At 37.3% G+C, this 23,509-nt stretch overlaps 1 protein-coding gene across 1 annotated transcript in view; it reads left to right on the top strand.

Moving 5' to 3' along the window:
- The window catches only part of LOC105199128, a 136,139-nt gene that overhangs the window by 59,849 nt on the left and 52,781 nt on the right, over positions 1-23,509 (top strand). Inside the window, exon 2 of the mRNA XM_039445767.1 lies at positions 16,678-16,883. Coding sequence (XP_039301701.1) covers positions 16,678-16,883 — 206 coding nt within the window. The remainder of the gene's footprint in view (positions 1-16,677; positions 16,884-23,509) is intronic.

Here is a 23,509-nt window from a genome sequence, read left to right as displayed (position 1 = left end):
GAGAATTACTATTATTCGTATTAACGTTGCTTCAATACTGCTGCACTATTGCTCGTTAAACGGGAATTCCATGATAATTAATAATTTGCGGAATGACCCACATTACGTCGAATTGGTTTCCAATGATTAGAGCAGAGAGAGAGGATCCTTAAAATCGAGCTTGTTTTCCGTCAGCACGTTTCAAGGATAATTACGTGCCATACGATTAGGTCTCGACTCCGCTGCTTCGATATTTCGATCGATTTATTCAAACCGGTGTTCATTATGGACTCTTTTTGCATACAGATTGCCGCGGTTGCGAGCTTTCCCGCATTCGGAAACACAAGCGTATAGCGCGAATTCAATTTAACAGCGCCGTTAGCAGCGTTATTATACTTAAAAAACTGTCAGCGGAGGAAACAAGACGGTAACGACGTTTGTCAATACGAATCTTTTTTTCTCCGCGCGAAGATATTTGACTTATCAAATGTTCCAGTGCGCAGTCGGACTGTCGATATTCAATGTTGTTCAACTCCATTTTCATCATGAAATATAAACGACACTCTTCCATCACGTACCTATTTAATTTTGCGCTCCGTAACGGATGCGCCATTTCCGCGCGAGAGATTTGATATTTAATATATCTTCACTTTAAGATTTTCTCACTCGTTTCTAGGATTACAAGATCTCTTGGTTAATTCTCGGATTCCCGGATGTTTAATCCCGCGGGATACACCGCGCTCTAGCGTGTCGCATATATATACGGGGTCAGAAAAAAGTCGTTAAATATATCGAAATCAAAAAATTAAAAGGGATATTTCAAATAAAAATTTTACAGCTTTAAGAAGAAAGTATAATTTGCGAAATAGATTTTTTACGACATGTAATGTATTTTCTGTAAGAAAATATGTAGTAGATGTGTGTGTTTGTGTCGCAAATGTCATTAATATATTTTTTAATGGGACCATTTAACATGTTTTTTTTAATACAATTATACTTTTGTCGTTATTTTGCATGTGAAAAGTATCAAAGTAAAATCGTAAAAAAAAATCAATAATTTACGAAACATTTCATATTTTATTCCGATGTCGTATTTAATATTTTGGCAAAACACGAAACATCTCGTAAACGTCCATTTAATACATTTAAACTTGATGTCGATGACTTTAATATCTCCATGAAAAGCTCACGCTATAAAGAAACTGTTACACACTTCGTATCTCCTCCTCAAAACCGTGGAATTTTTGTTGGAAGCACTTTTCTGGAAATGTATCATTTTTAGTACGTTTAGGAATCTCGACGCTTTTTATCACCCTGTATATATTCGAAGGTGCTCTCCTTTCAAGGGCGCTCTCTCGCGACTACTTTAAACAAGCCATATCTCGCAATCAGTGTCTTGCAACTGCAATAAGGCGGTAAAGTGTCGCGCGTACGATGTCGCAGCCACCTCTTAGGACCACAATGGCGCGACATTAAACAGATGCGTAAGTTCCGTCAGGCGCTACCTGTAACAATAGTGGGATCGCTTCTTACATCTTGAACGCCGGCTGCAACGGTCCCTCGTATTCCGAATGCGACATGCGAATGCATTCGAGCTGCAAGTGTGCAGCCTCGAAACGACACGCGCACGGGGGGGACGTGTTGCGCCACCGCAGCGCGTGGAGGAACGCGTTCCATTCGCGCGGAAGATACGATCGACGGAATGGAGAATTCCTTGGTTTTACTCCGCCGCGAGAAGTACGCGGCGAAGTGTAGGCGACCTAAATTGCGCGGCACAGGAGAGGCAGAAGAAATTATATCTGAAATTCTCGCCTTTAAGAGATGCTCTCGCCTTTCTCGCCGAGAGAGGAATGAGCCTCAGAAGTCGGAAAAAAACAAGTCAAATTCAATTGGAGCTCGAGGGAGTGTGGCTTCTTGAAGCTCATTGTCTGACTGCTTGGACTGACTTGAACGAACGCTGCAGTATATACGATAAAGCATAGTTGTAATATAGTTCCGCGGAAAGGCTCTTTAAAACATCTTTAAACGAGCGGTCTGCTTTACTTTTACACGCGAGCTGGCTGAATTTCTTTTTATCTCCTTGGAAACGTTTCCATGAATCTTCACCTCCTTTCGCAAAAATTGACTCTCCGGACTCGCATTCCTCTGCTTCTCAGCCGCGGAACGTACCCGCACTAGATCTCTGTGTTATAAAAATAGCCATTTTGAACCCCCTAATGTTGATGACTTTTCTAATGTTGATAATTGTGGAAACCCCTGAACGTTCATTGGACGAGGGATCAATTGGGTCCGTAATGACGTTTGAAAAGAGAAAGCAGCGAAGAATACGCGGTAGTCGGCATCGTTGAAATAAAAGGATTACGCTACTCTTATAATATAGAGCTCTAGTCCGCACGTGTGCAGGACGACATCGAAGCCGTTTATGCTTATGGATATCGGTGCACTGACGCGACTACGTGCCTGTCGACTGAATACATTGGGTTGACGTTGATTTCGCCTTTCCGCTCGGTTTGCCATTGAACGATCTATCGGACTTTACGAGAATTGCCGGGGCGCAATTCTCTGCCCTTTTCCACCTCTCTCTCTCTCTCTCTCTCTCTCTCTCTCTCTCTCTCTCTCTCTCTATCTTTGTCTTTTTCTCTCTTTGTCTTCCACGTTGCATGCCGCTCGTTGTCGTTATCACCCGACATTTACCTTTTAGAATATCGCCTTTAATGCGCATTGGATGAAAGTAGCGGGCTTGATGCTGCAGGCACAAAGATGGTAAAACGTTAAAGATGGTAAAATGACAGATGGATGTGTAAGTTCACGACATATAATCTAATCGATGATATTACGAAGTAACGTAAAATTGGATGGTGTTACGTAAAAATGAAATAATGCACAAAATGAGAAAAATGATAGATTCATACGCGAAGACGGCTCGTTAAATTTAAAAATGAAATACATTGATTTTTAAGTTGAATTCTGTTCAAGACAAGTGTAAAACTTCTTCATGGCAATTCTTCTCTTTAGTCTAAGTAAACGACGTAATTTAACCTAAGCACATCCGGTGTAAGTTTGTTAAGAGGACGGTGCATCACTTTGAACTTCCACGTACGCCAGTTACGTTCCTGAAAAATGTACTTTACGTACAAGACAATAATTCAAGTCGCATGCACTAAATGTGTACTGCAGCCAAGGTTGTTATTTAAAATTTTCGTGTTCCTTGTTGCATCGCTGTAACATGAATTTACAACATTGTGAAATATTAATATGCACTCTGAAAATTTTTCATGCGCTTTTCTGTAACTCGCTGCTTGCTGCTGTGCCCGATAAAAAAAAAGAAATGCCAGTAACGTTCACGTTACTGGCATTAAAATTAATAACTACAGAATTATTTGTTTTGCTACTCTCGACTGAAAATTTCGATTATAAATTGAGTAATTATTGAGGTGATCTCACCTCACGAAGATTTGTAAAATATTTAAATGGGAGCTCTGGGTTTTTGATTTAATCAAAATTTCCGAATTTTGTAGTTTAAATCTGTCAATTGTGATTTACAATACCGTGATCTAGATACTCGAACCGGAAGAAACTCCGAATCTAAATTGAGCGAGCTGCGATCTTTGAACGGACGTTTATACGTGTATCCCAAGGGCTGTTACGGTTGAATTTTATCATATATTTTTGCACAACAGTGCGTGGTCTATTTGTATATCCCGTGAGAGAGGGCTCATTTGGAATCCCATCGTGCGCTTTCCTTTCGCGCAACATTCTATACAAAATTTTACCAGAAATCCGACCGACGCCGTGATGTATCGCACTTATCCTTTTGTACGACGTATCTTTTTACACGCGATAAGATGATACCGTATTGAAAAGTTGATAGCCTCGTTGTATAGTATCTGCATTTTTACGACGTGCCCGGCAACGCCCGTGAGAAATGGCTTCTTCCCTAGTCTTTTTTTTTTGTTTACCGAGGAAGAGGTTTCTTCCCTAGTTTTCATTCGACTTGCCAACCGCGCCCGTCAAGCTTTCTATTTCATAACGAGATACGGATTGATCTCTCGAGATCAATAACGATAAGGAACATTTTAAGACCTTTACAAACCTAATCGGTCTTCAACTTGACACCTTAATCCTTAGGTATCTCGCGCATCCATCACTTACGACTGGTAGTTTTTATATGCTATCTTTGTATAGAAATTACCATCTTCATTTTACGTTTATGTTTTTTGACAAGACATTCGTAATCGAGACATTTGTATAAGCCGAAATAATACGGATCAAATAATGTAACAGTATCAGATTGTGGCAGAATATTTTAAATATTATCTATTCAGTGAAATTGTTCGGAATACATGAGAAATTTAAACGAAGATTTTCCGAGCGGAATATGGTTAAAAAAATTTCTTCACGGTAGTCTGCGGCTATAAAATATGATCTGATGGAAAAGTGTCCTTTCTATCGAATGGCTCTTTTGCGCTAGCTTTATAAACTAAAATTAAATCGATGACCTAGTTCGAAATAGCAACAGCTCATAAAATTGAAATTTTTAACTTAATACAAAATTTGGAATACAGAAACAGCTTTTATTTGAATAATCATCCGATTTTCATATCGAGCTTTCCTTCGACTGCCCGCGTTACTTTTTGTCATGTGTAAAACGGCTGAAGCAGTTTCAGATGTCGATAACGCTTGCATTACCCCATTCTATACATTTAGCTCTCGGATGTAGCCTACTTTTTTATCATGCAGTTACATAAGCAACATTACATAAATCTGATCCTGTCAGTAACAATGGAAGAGACGTTAAATATTCTGTAAGAAATTTAATATTTAAACACGTAACCCAAACAATATTAAAATAATAAGTATCTTTTCGTTTCTTATAATTAAAAGTACATATATTCTGAACTGTTGAATTCACAATAATTTTCGAAATAGAAATTTTGTCCTTTAATTTTTCATTAATTTTTTATTATATATTAATAATCTTATATTAATAATTAATTATTAATAGCAAATTTTAACACATATGTAAATGATCCGCTAATTTAATTCTTGTTTTAATAAACATTTAAATTTAATTATTAATTACTTCATTTAACAAAATGATTGAATTTGATGTTGTACCTAAATTTGGAGAGTAAAGTTTATCTTCATTTTGTGATCACACACAGAAGAAGCACTAAATATATTTATATATTATACATATATTATTGTAATAATTTATTAACACATAAAAAACTTTGCACGCACCAAGAAGAGTGTGGAAATTGTGATTTTATTACTTAATAAAAAAATTAATCATGTTTTTTATAAAAAATTTATTTTAGTTTTGCCATTTTCTTGAAACAAAAACAAAAATTACCATTTATTTTAATTATAAAAATTCAAAATAAAAATTCAATTGTATAACATTAAAATTACAGTTTTATTTCTCTAATATTATAAAATGAATTAATTTATGCAAGTACTATTTCCATCCGACCATAAAGTTTATTTTACTCTTTAGACAAATGTTGAACTTGCTTCACGATTCGTCGAAATTAATTTGAGACGTGAAAAGCAGAGTATTCGATTTTATTCCGTTCTATTATACAGAGTAGAATATTCAGATATCCCGTTTCAATGGTACATTACATATTTCGTAATAACAAAGCAGACCAAGGCGCTTTGTTGATATTGCGGCCTTCGGGCGCATCGCAGTATACTGATACCGAGTGCCGATGCTTGTATGCACAAGATCGTCGTGCTGCCATTTGGCTGCAGTTGCGCAAGTTGCAGGTAACGCGAGTCGCTTTTGCCCACCACTTTGAACGATCCGTGTTGCAAAATTCAAAATAGAATTCCATTCATAATTTCGCATGCCGTGCAATCACGCTTGAAGAATCATTACAGCTGCATACACGAGGCATATTAAAATACATCTGTGATACATCTGTCAAAATGTGCAACATACAAAGTGCAAACAGAATTCTATCTTGAAATGTGACAAAAATTAGGAATCGTCCAGAGTTCTTCCTTGCGACTCCGTTCTCCAAGAACAATTGGTGATTATTTTCCTGCGTGATTCCGACTATTGAGGCGATGACACAACTGTTTATCGGAGCAGATATTTCACGCGATTTATTTACCTGACGTACAAATTCGAAGCGCGAACAGTAAAAATTGTAAATTATTGTTCTATGACGTTTGTTTACCGAAGCGGTTGTTTGCTCAGCTACGCTCTCTATATCCGAATATATCGCGTCTCATACTTTGAATATTTTTCTCGATTTGTATTGTAATTTGTTCATCATTCTCGAATCGAGCGAGTAGTACGTAAATCGAGGGATCGCGTAATTCAAGTAACGAAAGCAACATATCGGGCCATGAATAATAATTAATAATACATGCATTTCGCGAGATTTATACATTCCCGGGATGTATTGCGCGTGTGCGACACTGAATTTCGATTATGTACTTGTGGACGGTTCATCGCGTCTTAATTAGTTCATTAGTTCAACTTTATTAATTGCGCCGTGCCGCAGGATGAAAAGTCGCCGACATTATTTTCAAATTTATCGCTCATTAACGGAACATCGTAGTAGCCATCGTAGGTACGAAACGAAGTCGAGCAGTGTCGCGTTTAATTAGATACTGTCGTAATTAATCCCGCATTTTACTTCATACTTAATTTCATTTAGTAAATCATTTTATATTTACCTCTTAGCATTGGTGTTTGTACATTAATTTGGTACTTGATCCGATTGCGCCAAAAAGTGATGACATAGTACAAATTTTGGTGCAAATTAAACTTCGTAGCTAAAACTGTTATTCAATAATAAATTCGAATTCGGACTGTGTGAGACAAGCGTTGGTAATGCGAAAGCAAATTACGTTGTTATTTCCTTCTGCAACTGCGCGGTGGAATAAATGAAATTTATTTGAATTCATGAGCCGAAACAGATCACGCTATTAAGGGACAAAATAGTGCGCTGCGAATATTACACGTAATTTATAAAATACTGATTTACGGATGATAACAATAGCATTAGGAAATGCTGATACATACTTTAAATATAAATCAACTTCATATTTGATGTTGCTCGATTTGCATATAATAATTATTTCGAATTTGGTTTGTATGAGGCAAACATCGACAGCAAATAAAATTATTATTTATAATTCTAAACTGATAATCGCATAAAATTAAATTTACTTGAACAATGGTCAAAACGGATGGTTATTGCCGGCGTTATTAAATGACAAAACAGTTACCTCGTTACGAATATTACGTGTAAAATATTGATTCATAAATAATATCGATAGCGTTGCAATATGCTGATGTTTACCTCAGATATACATCGACTTTATGTAGCCGTAGCCGTCTTTCACCTTTCTGCGATAATGATTCCGAGCTCGGATCGTGCGAGCCCCGAGACAGTGAGAGCAAATAACGTTCATTGTTATTTACCCCCGAGTCTTCGTGCTCGCGTAAACTCGATCGGTTGGGGCTTGCTTGCTTAAACGGAGCATTTGAGCTTATCGTGAAGGACGAGTAGTATCTCCGTCGAACGCTCCTCCTCGCGCGAAATGCCGACCGACATGTTCGATCTACGGCGAATATGGAGATTTAGACGTAGACGCTGCTATGTCAGTCCGATAAATTTAAAAATCTTCTACTTGTCTCCTTCGCGTGAGGTATGTAGATATCATAAAGTGACACGTGACGCTACTTCACAATTCGGCAAGGAGATTTTGACCAACGAGCAGACCTTGATCTTGAATTTTTGCATTTCCACTCGAATATTTTTCCTTCAAGTTGCCTTAAAAAATTCAAAACCTTTATTTCTCGAATGTATTATTACTATTTACAAAATAAAATGTGCGAATAAAACTGCAGTGGACTATATAATATATTGTCTCTCTCTTTTTCTCTCTCTTTATAACACTTATTTTGACAATCCAATTTTTAAAATAACAAACAAAATTTGTTCGCGCGAATTACGTCTATGGTCGAAATCTGTTTGTCAGTTAACAATAACACGCAGTAAATAAAAATTGAAAGGGAAGCAATGCGGGAGGCTATTATTCGGGAGTGCTGAATCTGCCATAGTGCGAAATGTGTAAAATTCACAGACATTTCGCTGATATTGCATAAAATATAGATTGAGATACGTTATGGCGTTGTATGGAACTAAATAGGTGTGTTAACACGTTCATTAAACTCTGTTCAGGAATATTCCCAAAGCATTTATCACTACGCAAGAATGATTCAAGTTTTTTAAAGCGATAAAGTACTTTTAAATGTTAAAAAAAAAACATTGTTTCTCTTCTATAACATTTTATATTTTATTATTTATAGAAATTTATCATATATTTTTATATGCAGATTTAGATGATATATATAATTTTATATTTTTATGAATTCTAAAAGTATATTTTGTACATTTAAATATTCTTAACAAAGGATTTCAAGGATATTTTCAAGAGTCTTTACGAGTTTCAAGCTAAGAAACTTTTAAGACTTTCGAGAATTTCTAGTTTTGATAATATTAAAAGCAATTCGGATCGTTAGATAATTGAATTATTGTTCTCTCGAAAGAAGAATTCAGATACTTAACACTACCTGTGAAAAAGATTAAATGAAAATGTTGAAAATTTGAGTACTAGCTCAGTTGATAAATGTTCAATTTACTTTTTCGAGACATCCGTTTCATCGTAATAATTTACATTGTATTAATGTTACAAGTTGTTACTAAATAATTCCCCAAAGGTGACGAATCGCGATCTACATTGTAGTACTCGTGCGGCATACTTCATCCCCCTGAGATACGACGCGGTGGCAAAGTTGGCGGTATCTAGTTAACCTGTTTCCGGATCTTGAGGTAGAGGAAAATAGGATGTTACGTCAAACTCGATTAATGTCCGCGAGATTCAAGGGGAAAGTACGATGCAACGGAGACTGACGTTAATGATGCCGATCGAAGTTGACAGAATTGCTTTGCATTTAAGTTAGCTTAAACGGAAATAAATTATCACGACAATTATGGGATTTGATCGTTCTCTCGTATAAAATATTTTATAAATGCGATCTTTTTGTGTGTATATGTGTTCTGTTTCTTGTGTATAGCCTCTTATACGATAATTATTTTTATAATTTTATTGTATTATTAATTAAAATTTAACATTTTTAGTTAATATTATAATTAAAATTTAACGTTTGAACTCGTGGTATTTCCTTGAGACGATCGTCTATGACCGTTCGCGAATGTTTATACGGAAAAAACGATTTTGTTAAAATCTAAAATTTAAAAATAATTATGTTGGATTTATTAAAATATTTATATTGGATGTTTAATTGCTTGAAAAATGTTTTTGCAGCAATAGTATCATGTTTGAGCGTACTAAATAATTATTTTGATAGTCCAACATAAAATTATTTTCTGATCTGTTATCTAGCTAAATTTTTAGATACTTTTTCTTTCTGTACAACTAAATGATTATTTCATATTTCTTAATGCGAGCAACGTAGAAGATTCTTATGTTTCTACGATATTTTTTTTTTTTTTACTAAATCTAGTCTGTAACGTTCAATCAAAGCCACGCTGCATAGTCGCGTAAAAAGACACATACGATTCAGCTGTTTCCATCTATTATTCCACGTCGTCTCTTTTGAAGATCAATGGTTCCGCCACGAACAAGCAATTTCACAGAAATTACACAACAGAAGCGCTCATAGAAGCGGTAGAAGCCTGTTGTTTTGCCGTCATATACAGATCAGGTTTTTTTTTCGCGATGTCTATGGTATGAAAATTTGACGCAGTATTTTAAAGAGGAGAGAGCGCGCGCGTGAGAGAGAGAGAGAGAGCGCTTTGTAATCGATAGAAGTCTCGCGGGAACCGAGTCGACCAGAGGTAACTCGACGATACGTGCGAAAAGAGTGCACAAATCTAGGAGTCCATAATTAATAAGGTTCCATTTGGTCGCGCATTTCGGTAAATTTAAATATAACTGTAAATTTACGATATTTAAATTTTACATATTGTGCAAGTTGTGGATTTTCGCTTTAAATTACATGCAGATATCTGTTTTAACGAAGAGTATAGTTTTATCACGTACAACTGTCTTCACTGTGCGAGTATTTTCATCGCACAGTTTAATGAATTGTCTCATACATTCGTTCAAAAAGAATATCTTTTTGCGTGCAAAAGCCGAGTTTAAAGGTTGTAATTGATCATTAAACTTTTTTTTTTTTAAATCTTCAACTATCTGTGATTGATCGCGTATAACGATCGAGGAAATTGAGACAAGTTCGACAGGAAGGAGTTCTGTGTGAACGGAGAGAACTCTCGAAAATGTCAGTTTTTCTTGAAGTTTCTGTAGGAACAGAAAGCTTTCAGTTGGAACTGGGTTCCAACAAGCAGTCCCCGCAGTCGAGTGAATCAATTGACCCTTCGACATTACCGGCGTTCTCTTAGCTCCCCCAATTTATGACCGCGACTCTGTTGCAAATTGCCCCCCCCCCTCCCCCACCGCAAAATTTTCACCACATGCGACAAAAAGAAGAAGCAAAAGGATCAGAACGAGCAATAGAAGATCGGTTACACCTCCTCTTCTCTCGCGTATTTTTTTTTCCGCGCGCAGACGAGAAAGCCTCGGCAGCTGATAGTCGGTGACGCCTACGTCTCTCTAGAAATCCAGTTATATAAATGCGCATATGTGATTTAGACCGGGACAACGTATTATACCGTTTCGATGGACGGGACGAATGAGGCATTCGCGAACGCAAAATTGCGAAACACATTTCGCGTTCCATTTAGGGATAATTGCTAGCATGGCGCCAGTTTCCTGATAAAAGTGTGTTTAGCGCAATGACCGTAATATTATAATTGAATGAAACTACAGTGTCTACGGTGAAAACGATAAAATACGCTACAGAAATGTATATATTATATAAATGCATATATTTACGAACATAATATTGAAAATTTTTAGTAAATAATTATTTTATTAGCAATATCGACTTTTGAGATTTTTTTACAATCAATGAAAGATGAAATGTGAAAGCTATAACAAATTTATTACTACTTAGTACATTAATTAGGTGATTTTGGAAACATGATTATTTTAATATGACAAAAAGAAAGTCGAAGAAAAGCAAGAAAGACGCAATAAAATTGTTCACAAAAAGGATGTAAAAAAGAATGAAAACTTTTGTACTTATTTGAGAAGCTTGAAAAAAAAAAACTTTTGCTGTAGACAATTTCTTTTAGGGAGAAAAAAAAACGAGCGTCTTCCCGTGAAAATATCGAGTCGTAAAGTCTCATCAAAATTAAAGTCGCGCGTCATGGGGCAGCCTATATACCGAGAGCGTGCCAAACATAACAAACTACGGGATCTAAGGGCTGGAGAGAGTAACGCAGTTTATACTCGTGAGCGTTGTTAACGGGATTTACACAGTGGTGTGGCACCTTATAGAGTGGACAACTATAATGATGTAGGTGACATGAGGAAGTATTACATTTGAGAGGGTTGTGTTTTAGTACAAAGGTATTATTATTATCCGGGCACCGTTAAGCTCCGCACTTGGAACAAGAGAGGAGAACAATGGCACCATGTTCAATTCGGGACGCATGTCGCGTATCTATACTACTATAGCGTGTTCACTATTGTATCAACCACCGCGTGTGTGCGCGCCGAATGGGGAAACCCTGCAATAGGGTTTCTAAGTTTCCAGATGTTCGGATATTCGAAATCAGCTCTGCTTCAAGAACTTAGAACCGCACTTATTTGGATAATCCAAATATCTCATGGAGTTATTTGGATCCAGATTTGAATTTGCATCCGAATCTAAGAAGTGTTACGCGTTTCAGTGTCGACAACTTGTCAATAGTACGATACTATAACTCGATAAGAAGTATCGGTATCATTACATTGTCGTTGCGCAGCTTTTCATCATAATATCTGTGCAGTAACAGTATAATACAGATACTGTCTTATCGAGTTATAGAATCACGTTGCAGACATCATCTTCGTTTATCGTTTTCCGCACTCGACCGCATTGTGTACACAACGATAGAAATAAAGTAATTGGAAGAAAATTTTTCGCATCACAAACAGAAAGAAAACATTTTTATTTTCAAAATATAAATATTGAAACAAAATTATATAAATTGTTTATATGAAGAAATTTTATTTAATATCATCTGGAAAAGTATATTCTCATTATTCAATATTATTAATATATTTCATTAATTGAAAGGAAAAAATATCGAATAGCTGATAACAACTTCAAACCAATTAAAATTTTTTATATTATTATTATTATTATTAAAACAATCATATTGTGCTATTCAAATGATTATTGTAACATTAATTCGTTGCTTGCCTTATATGAGTAATGGAACAGAAATATGCTTTTCTTAGTAGTAGAACAAATCTTATTTATTACGGGAACATTTATCTTTTTTTATACCAAGCTATCGAATATGAGTATAAGATATTCTACTCTTTGTTTCAGGATTTAGACAGCATATTTGTTCTATTATTAGCCACGATTGTTTTATCTGTCCAATTTATTTAGGAAAGAGTTAATTTGACCAGCTAGATTTACACTTGTACGCTTCGTGTTTTGCAACCGTTGTCAAGTTGTAGCGTTTTCCTTCCCATTTGTCATTTATGAAATCAATATTTATAGTGGATAGGGCAGGGCAGCTCTTAATTCTAATTTAATTTGCGAGCACACGTCATTACTGTCGAGCATTGGTCTATTTTTAATTATTGGTTCAGATGACAATTTGTAATTAGACTTGCGAAATTCGGCTATTTACGAATGAAATTGGAAGCTAACTTGATATTAGCTTTACCAAAGCTTTGTCAAGGAACCACTGCTCTTTCCGCACTACGTGAACTAACGTTAATTTCCCCAGAGCTCACTTAAATACTCGAAGTCTCTTCTGCGAACGCACTTTTTTTAGACTCAACCGATACAATACTCGAGGATATTTCATTTGTCAGCATTCATGAACTCGAAGATGATATACTCGCAAGCCTCGCAGTAGAAGGGTTACATTCACACCATTCATCGTTCTCGTTATTGATGCTAAAGCACAAGAAGGAACGTGCAAAAAATATATTAATTTGCTAGAAGCAAACGCAACTGCATAGGCGACTACTACTGGAATATAAATTTCTCATGCCCGTTTGCAAAATGAAATTTTATGATAACGTTTTGCAACATGAAATATTACACGTTCACGTTGCAAAATTTGAAATAAAAATTCAACGTTTCTAAAATAATTGAAAAATATTCGTACCTCAAATTGGATTTGTCTAATTCTCGACAAATGATATGGCATTTTCAAGAAAACCGTGAGCCTCGATTGTGACGCTACGTCGCGTATGAAAGTTTCACGATTACATTACGCTCCGCGTCGCGTCATATTGTACGCGTCACATTGTACGTTGTTGTTATATTGTACATTTTAGCACACGCTCATCGAATCGCCGGACCGATCTTTACCGCCACGTTAGGACGCAGCGACCACCGTTCTGCGGCCGTAACTTCGGTTTCGAAACTACCCGTAACGCGATAACGTAAATACCACGAGCGCGAGATATTTCGTTGCCGATAAAAGCAACCCCCGTCCGCGCGCGCGCGTGCGAGAGTTCCATTTAACTTTTATTTGCTCTCCCAGCGAAATATTATTCGACGTCGGCCATTTCTGTATGCCCGAAAGAAACGAAGCGGGAACGAGCTATTTAGCAATTTTATTTAATGCGCTCGACACGTCCGTTGTATCTGAATTTGAAATAAAATGAAATATACGGGTGTGCGCGTCTTTGTGTGCGCGCGCTCCGGTAAAACTCAAGCGAATATGTAGATCAGAATGGCTGCAGCATCACTGACAGCTGCAGCACTGCCGCACAGATTTTATATACATGTATATATATTTTTACGCAAACTCTAATCCATATAAATGTGTGTCCTATATATATGTGTAAACTATATATCTATTATATATGTTTGTCTTATGCGTACATATATATTCATGTCCTATATATTTACATATATACGTTTAACTATACATCTACTGCACTTGTTTGTCAGATTCATGCACGGATATATCGTTTAAATACCGGAGGAATTCATCCGCGTATCGCTTTTCTTTCGACACATTAAACACTTCTCGTGCGCGTAACTCTTTCGAATGTACAAATGGATAATTTGTGTTTTAACGCGCCCGACACGCCCGCGTTTGTGAGAAATAAAAACCTCTCCGCGCATTACCGGATAAAAGAGAGGAAAAAAAAATAGCAATGTAATCAGGCGCTTTCGCGAGTAGCAACGTGCACTTTGGAAAGGGACCCGTATAAAGTACAGCCAAATTGAATAATCGTAAAAAAAAGAAAAAAAAACAATATTTTTTATTTCTTCTAAATACAGATCTTATCTGTCATATATTTCAGTAAGTGCTCCACCGAATTGCAGCAAATAAGATATTTTCTCGGAGAGACGTTCGTTGTATTTTCTCTCTCGGTCAGTTAGTTAAGCTGCTAAAGCTTTGAACTGAGGACCCGTAACGGAACAGGAATCTAAACCGCGAGGAGGATCCTAAAACGAAACACAGTTTCTAACCAACCGCAATGGTATTGAGTGATAAATCTATTTTCCGAGCTATGTGTACGTACGTAGATTCGATTATGTGCGTTGTTGGAAAATTTACGAGGGTCGGAGAATTTATTTTATTTGTGGAAGCAATTTATTTATGTTTCTTAAAATAGCGAAATGTCAGGATGTAAAATACGAAAGTTTTACAAATAGAAAATCTGAATTAAAGAAATATTACGGACATTTTAAATAAAGTACGTACATATATATATATTTTTTTTTTTCGTGAAAGTCGAAATTGAGGAAAGTCGTTGTGGGATTACTGGTTAACAAGGGAGCATCGTTTATTAAAGCTTGAGCAACATAACATCTAGTTAATTAAAGTTTATAATCTCCGGTGAGTTACCGATTGCATTTTGCATCGCTTCTAGCTTTGGATGTAAACAACTTTTGTCCTCTTTGTCATGCAATTACGCATTTTCTCTCACTCTCATGCGAAATATATAGAAAATATCCCGTAACTCGCGATCTTAATTATAACAAAGAGATTGTTTAGTAAAATTGAAAATTCTTTTTGATGAAAATATTAAAGCATGTAGTAATCTTAAAACTGTCGTAACTGAAAATATAAAGAAACTTATTTTTTTATTTAATTTAACAACGTACTAATAGATAGACGCCTTTTAAATATAAAAATAGACGTTATTTGACAGAATTTTAATTTGAAGTTTTAATTTGCCAATATAGTATAATATTTAATATAAAAAATTACACAATTATGAAAAATGATAGCATCTTTATATTCCTGTAGCTGTTACTAAACAAAAATTGACTTTGAATTTGCCAGAGAATGCAAGTGCGAGTTTAGATTTATGGTAGAGGCAGCCCGTACGTAATGTAATTTATTTTGTTTTGCTTTCTGTTTTCCTGTTACTATTCTCTGTCAGAGCTAATTAAAAGTATCCGGTACAGTAAGTAGATTACGCTACGTATCCGCTACTCTGTTTTCCGCTCTCCCGATCAGGCAACCCATCATGTAACTTTTACGACTTTCGATTGGAAATTCCAGATCTCGATTAGCTATGATTCCCCGTATCGATCTTCGATGCGCGAGAGATAGATGAAGTACAACCGGAAATCGCAATGTTTTAGGATTTCGAGTCTCGTTCTGATCACAGATACGACGTTCCGTTTTACTCCCGAAATACTAAGAGTTTGTTGGAGCAGCTTGTCATGCACGCGTGATTGGTCACAAGATGAAAAATGAGAGCATTCCTATACTCTTCCGATCAATGATTTGAAGTCGAATTCAAACTGAACAAGCGAGCACGAACAAATACGAGTACTCGCGACGACGACGCCGCCGCCGCCGCCGCCGCCGCGAGCTTGCGCCGCGTCGCGCCGCTTGCACTCATTGAACCAAGTTGTTTATTCGTGCTTGTTTGCTTGGTCTGTACGCCTTGATGAGCTCCTGGGCGCGTGATCGGTCCTTCAACGCAACGGAATAGAATATTGATTTAAGCGCGCGGTATATCGAGGTACATACTTCAAATAAAAATATATTAAAGTGTCTTTTGTGTATCGAGGGAGGATTACGGTCTTGCCATTACGATATGTAGCTTCTTGCCATTTTAACCATTTTTGTATCGTAAAATGACGCCGAAGGCGCAAAAAAAAATTCCCTTTTAAATGGTAATGCTTTCTAGCTTTACGATCAAATATCGCGTGTTATTGAACGCTGTCGTTTGTGATATCTATGACCTTTTGTGTTACTCAGCCAATGATCTCGATATCTGTGTAGGCGACATGATAGAAAAGCCGCCGCGTTCTCGACGCATGAAATGTCACACGACTGTATATCAATAATTTGAGCGGCTCAATTGGAAAGCTTATAATGTTTAACGAGCTGATTAAACAGAATTTAGTATTATTTAATAATGAATTTAACAAATTTCTCTTACAATTAAATTTATACAAAGTATAAATTTAAATAGCTCGTTCAAATGAAAAGAAAGAAATTAAATCGACTGTCTGTCTGCAAATCAGAGCGTCGATTTAATTTCAGCGCGCGTGGTGATATTTTTACAAAAGTTTAAATGGTTATGCAATTACAGGTGGATCGGGCGGAGGAGGAAGGACAGGGAGAGGGTGGTCTGGTGCCGTCTTGCAGCAGTGCTTCCGGTTCGAGGATGGGCCCCGGGCCCGATTCCGGCAGCAGCGCTCCCTCTTCGGTTCCCCAGTCGCTGGCTACGTCGAGGGATGACGAGGACGACGAGGACGATGAGAGCAGCAGTAGGCGGAATCACCACAGAGGATCGAGGTTAGTGATTCTTGTCGCATCCTTGCATCTTGATCATTCGCGATTGTTTTGATTTTTTTTTTTAGTTCTTAGCATTTTGTCATGTGTGGTGGTACATAGATCGAAAAACGATTTTGCATAACTAACTCATTTTTCGATCTTTTCTTTTTATAGTGTTACGGGCAGATTTCCATGTTACGCTTTCGAATATTTTTCAGATTGAAAAGTAACGTTTTAAATCTACGTATATTGATACATTTAATCTCGTATTTTGTTGTTATATTACGTGGAACAAATTATTCATATTATTAAATTATTATTATTAATATGAAATTTGTGTACCCACGTATTTGATTACGAAATGTAAATACGCCGTAATTAAAAGATTGCTAGCGCGGCAACTAGTGATTGTCCTTTCCTAGAATTTGTTATGAATATTGTTTTGCGTCGGATATATATCGGTTAATAATTTAACGTTAATTTCATTAACATGAACTCGTTTAACGTGTGTGTCCTGTTACGTGCGATTAAATCTGTAATTATATTCTGCACTATCATGCAATCCGGCATGAGGTCAAAGTTTAAATGGAAAATACAGATACCCATGTGCCTCGTTCTCTCCCAATAATATCTTCATCTTCTTTCGTATGGGGCCGCATCGAAGCTAAAACAGTTACATAATTGAAAAATGCATAACGCGCACACGTTGCATTTGAGCGTACCGAGAGTCATCAATCGTTGCATTTAAGACACGCGATTGAGAGAAACACGGAAATTTGCCTGTACACGCGCTCAGAGATAACTACTTTATATTTCCCATTTACGCAGGGGATAACTACTCTATACTTCTCGTCTCTTTGTGCAATTGATTAATTGCGTACTAATTTAAGCGCATCAATCAGCCGCACTGATTTAGGTGTCTAATCAAAGAGATCCAATCAATTTCTATAATTTTGATGTGTGCTCGCGCGTATACAGGGAGGTTTTGGAAATTGAGACGAACTGCTGCTGCTGCTGCCGCCGCCTCTGCTGCTTTTCACGTGAACTTTTTCTTCCAGGAAAGTAACGACAAAGAAAAATATTGCATCTCTGAAGATAGGTTCGCAGGAAATTAGATAACGTTGAATCATATACAAGATCCTCTTTTACCCGTTTTCCTCGACATTTTCCTCTCTTTACTGGGAAAAGAGCGACTAGTTGTTTCAGTTAACGGGCAAAGCACGCCATGTATAATCTCGGAAATGGCGGTGGGCCGTGTCTCCTCTCGGTACGCGTGTCGCGCCAGCTCGACTTTGCGCGAGTTAATTCGCACGAAACCGAGAAAGTCGCTAAAAATTTCGTCGTACTTCGAGCGTCCCTCCGTTGTGTGGTCGCGACGATAGTTAATTGTGCCTCTGTGACCACGGTGCATTTCTATGCTTCGCGCGAGCTGCAGTACTTTGCAAATTTTATTCGATACTTGGCTTGCTTCTGAACCCGCTCGTGGCAAGAGTGCTCTAAGTGCCGCTAACGACTTTGCTTTCAGCGCGCATTAATATCCAATATTTAACGATACACACGGCAACCTGCGTAGCAATATACAGTACAGGATATTCCGCCGGGATATATTCCTTTTAGACACCGCGACATAAATTTGTTACTTTAATGAACTTTAGTTACTTTAGTCTTTAATGAAAAAGTAAGACAATAACGAATACGCGTAGTAAGACCGTGAAGCGTATAACACGATTAAAAAATAAGGTCTCCCATTGAAAACGATACGCGATGATTAAAATCTTTATAAATTTTTTAAATATTTTTAAATAAGTTGTTTTTTTTTGCGTAATGTAAATATGAATATAAACACGCGCCAAAAGAGCTTCCGATCAAGTTCGTATCTGTGAAAAATTTACAAATATTCAGGATTGATATCTCGTTTTACGCATCAATCGGAATCAAAATGTAAATGTTGCATATTAAACAGTGAAAATGCGTCAAGTACTCTGCGTTTGCACGCGCAGTACTTGATCGAACGTTTAACGAATCTCACCGCATTATTTTGTCCTACATTATCGTTATATCGAGACGGCGAAGCGTAAAACATCAGTGCATCGTAGACGCGCAGCAGCAGCTTCCAATTAGCTGTCGATGCAATGATATTAGCGAAATGAAATCCCGCGTTCTCGGTTAATTGCGCAAAACGGAGCGTTTATTAATTACCGATCTTTCCCTCGGTAATTGCGGTAAGTTATGTTCGTCGAGAAACATCCTGGAACTATCGATTCACAAAATACTCTTTACGACGCAAATTGCAGTAACTTAAATCGCTTTAAGCTAATAGCGTAGCGTTCTCATTATTCGATTTTCGCGTTGCAACGCGTTTCGGGCTAACACGCGCGCGTCGCATGCGTCGAAAATGCATTGCTTTCAATACGGCGCGGTAAATTTCAGGCGGAACATTTCGCGATCGTAATGGATGGGACTTTAATCGGGCGATGATGAATTTGCGAGTGAATCACCCTCTCGTGTTTCGCTTCAACATTTAAACATACGTAGCGTGCTCTCTCTCTCCCCACCCCTCGTAATCACACGCGCATCCATCGAATACGCTAATTCCCAATGTGAAATATTTACTGTGCATATACACTTTGCTTCTGCCGAGTGTTTGTCACAAATAATGACTTTTTTACCCCCCGATCGTGCAAGCGGCACGTAACACAATTATCTGACATCTGAATGTACGTGGTTAAAACGTGGAAGTTAATGGGACCATGATTTGGCCAGAAACGTGGAATATTTTCCATTTCTCGAAACTTGTGCATCTGTAAAGACTTGTCTTTCTGTAGCTCAGAGTTCCTCTCGCGAAGAAAATTGGAAACGAAGACTTATAAAAAAAAAAACAATTTTTCACGTTGTAAATTATTAGATAACATAAACTTTTTTTTTATGCTATCAGCATAAATGATTTTGTCAGGCTGATTTTAATGCATATGAAAACTTCAAACTTTTGCAGTGGTGCATATTAGATGACGTGTTTCATAAATGAGTCATACATTTATTTAAATCATCCGTATTTTCCGTATAATGGAAAATCTAGATATTAGTATTCGTATAAAATACACGCGCGCTTTATCTGATTATAGTGGTATAAATTAAAGAAATATGTGCACTCGAAATGCGGCTGAATTAACGGCAGACTGAATTTATACAGAATAAGCATAATATTTTTGCAATGAGTTGATAAATTATAACTAATTTTACGTTATATTTTTTGCATTCTTATTTTTATTAAATGTTTATTAATACGATTCAATTTATTTTTTAATTTTTACGCTGTCTGCCAGAGAACTCTCTTTTCCTCATTTTTGTTTTAAAAAAACGTCTTTAATTTTTTTCTTTTCAATGTTTTTCTAAAAAAATTTCACGGATACCGGGTCTAATGAGAAATTCAGTTCGCAGAGGGATTTCACGCCAGTCAGATGAGAAATGTCGACACGCATCAAAGCAGAATGAAAGAGAAGTTTAAGGCTCTTCGCGAACTTAAAACCTCTCAATTCACCGTGCTTCTTGCGAAATGTTTAAGCTCTCGATTGCTCCGGCCCCCATTAAATTTTGCTCTCGAAGTTCGAAAGGAATAAGACTTAATCCCCCTTCTTATACACTCGGTTGATCGGATCGCAGCTTTTTCGAGGTACGATCCAAGGATCGTGGCCGCCTCTCGTTTCACGCTCGTTTCACGGCGATAATGGAAATGATAACTCTGTGAAATTTTTCGTGTAAGTAAGCGCGAAAAAATATAATCCGGTAAATTTGGGTAGGGCGAAATTTTGCGGAAAAGCTTCTCAGCTCGTCCCATCAATCATGCCAAAGAACGTCGTGAAGCTGGATGCCGCGCTCAATAAATTAGACAGAAAAAAAATCTGATATCACAAGATCAGTCTTATTCACAGATATTTGAAAATATTTAATATCGAATCGAAAGTTAAACACAGTAGAATAATTTTAGTTTGAAAATTTCGATTTAATATTAAATATTCCGGAGTGTTGCACTGATACGATCGCTGTATATTCAAATTTTTTTATCTTCGGAACTTCGAATCATATGCTTGCGAAATTCTAAATAAAAATGTTGAAAGACGGCTAGATCAAATTCGAACAAGTTCAGCTTTTCGCGTTGCACTGTCGGCCCTGATTGCATAATTAACTACAAATGGAGGGCGAACCTGAGATACGCGACGATTTATGCGCTGTTTATTGGAGAATCTCACAACACGATAACGTTTTTCGTGTATCGATACGATGAGTCTGCTCTAATGAGGTTAGTGCGGCTCTAATAACGATCCGGCGTTCTCCCCAGCGTGGATTATTATTCTCGGGCCAATTACAGCTCTCGCGTTCGACGGGGGACGTAGACGCGACCCCGTTTCTCGCTTCGATGCAAAACGTGAGAGATTTTCTTCCGGCTCGGGATTATGTCTTGAGGCAGTACCTTCTTATCGCGCGATCGCGGATCGTAATATCGCTTCTCGTGAAGATATTGAGTGAAACAGTCGTCTTTATCGCGAGGCTGGATTTTTTCCCCTCGAGGGAAAACGACGTGAACGAGCAAATCTGCTTTCGATGAGGAAAAGCTTACGGAAAAGAGGTTCAACCAGTATTCGCGCGATAATGACAGATCTTAACTTAGAAACGTTCAACTTTCTTATCCTCCTTCAAGCGACGAAGTACTTCCTACATTTTCTTCGCTAGCATATTTTCCAAATATTACAATGCACAGAACGATGCATATTTATCGAATCGCTCGTGCAACTCTGGAACAAAAAAGAAATTGGATTCGTTAAATTCGCATTACATCGCGACTGTCCCAATTGTCGCACGATACTCGCGACCCAGGTTATTTACTTTCTAATTGAAGCGCGGAGTAAATTGTGAGCGCTCGTGCATCTTCAAGTAAACTATGTAACCATCCCGCTCCGAATGCCACGTTCGTGCACTTTCCTTCCGAAAGAACGTGAGGAGCATTCCAGCGGAGATTTTTAATCAAAATCCAAGTAGTCCTTAGATTACGTGATCACTCGTACTCTACCGTAATCGCGAGAAGTTTGTCGGGAGAAGCGTGTACGGATATCCGCGATATCCTAGATCTCTGATGAGCGCATCGCTAAATATTTTTCACCGTCAACCGACAACGTAAATGCTTCATCACGTGTTCCACGTAAATCTTTGCTTATCCGTGAAAGCAGAATTTTCAGACCGGTAAATGCGCTGCCGTTTTTAACCGTCTGACATCGCGTTTTATTTCAAAATGATGTGAAATAATTGTGAATGCATCGCGTTGTTTGTTTCACCTATTAAATTATCTTAGTGCTTCTTTCACGCGCAATCATCAGGAGCGGATAAAAGTATCATTAATGAGAGATAAAAGAAAAATTAATTTCTTTTCTTATTTATCGCTGTCTTTCTCGTTACAATCTATCTTTGCCTTAATTTTATTTTCTGGCGAAACAAATTCTTTCAGTTAAATTTTGTAAAATTTATTTTGAAAATTGTGCTTTGTACTACGCCCTCTAAAACGATACTGAGCGTAACTTTATTCTAAAATGAAAATGAGCGTTATATTTTGAAGTCGTACAATCGCTCTCGACAAAGCTGCCTTTTACGAGCATTTGGCAAGTGTGCGTCCTATTTGCATAGAAAATTTCTCATTTCCCGACATGTTAAGAACGGATGTAACGGAGGTCATTGCCAGCGTTATTTCTGTTGGAAAATATTACGAGCCGGACTATTATTTCTGGTTTTTAAAGACGTCTCGCCTCTGCCGCTCTAATCTCTCTATTTTCAGCAATCGTAATTGAATAACCGCGGCTCGAACGAAACGTTTTCAATTTTCTCCCGAGTTATCCGGTAATATCTCGTTTATTTCTCATATCATAGAAATTTATGGTATCTCGGGTCTCGGTAATTAAACGACTGCGCAACTCAAATAAGACATTTTCAATTTTCTCTTAGACCATTTTGCAATATTTTTTCCAACAAATTCTTTAAAAGAGCGTTTCAATATCGATATCATGTAGTATATAATGACTAAAGGGCGGAAAATATCGAAGCGTAAATAAATAACGGAATGTTATTTATTATCAGCGTCACTACGACGTTGTAGAGATGCTACACGGTCGCAGAAGCGGACGAGCGAGAATTCAACGTGTCTCGCGTTTCTCGCTTTCCGTATTCCGTCGCAGGTATCTTCGTTCCGTGACTTCCCCAGAAAGTAGCGAAAGACAAACACTCGACAATCAAGACGGCAACCACGTGCGACGATATGAGACAGAGTTTCGCTCTGGTATTTTTTTTTTTAAATTCATTATATGTGGATAAACAGAGACATTTTTCATCTTGAAATTCGATACGCCCACCCTCTTCGAGAGGACATAAATAAAATGGAAGTCCCAGTCTTCAGAGCCTCGAAACTAGATAACCGTTAAATTTATGATAGGCTCTTGACCTCTTGACGCTCAGATATAGTAAAAATTGATTGCTAATATTACACAAGATATTTCTGCAAGGAGACAAGGAGAAAAATCTGTCACATTTTTTTTTCTTTTTTATTGATCTGTTTCGCATACGAAATGATCCGAAGGATGTTTCCGAATAAAATCTCTAATCTAATA

This window comes from Solenopsis invicta, chromosome 2 (genome assembly GCF_016802725.1).
Source record: "Solenopsis invicta isolate M01_SB chromosome 2, UNIL_Sinv_3.0, whole genome shotgun sequence".
In the NCBI taxonomy this organism is placed as follows: Eukaryota; Metazoa; Arthropoda; class Insecta; order Hymenoptera; family Formicidae; genus Solenopsis; species Solenopsis invicta.
The sequence above is the reverse complement of the archived record's forward strand: the minus strand, read 5'-3'. Positions and strand labels throughout refer to the sequence as shown.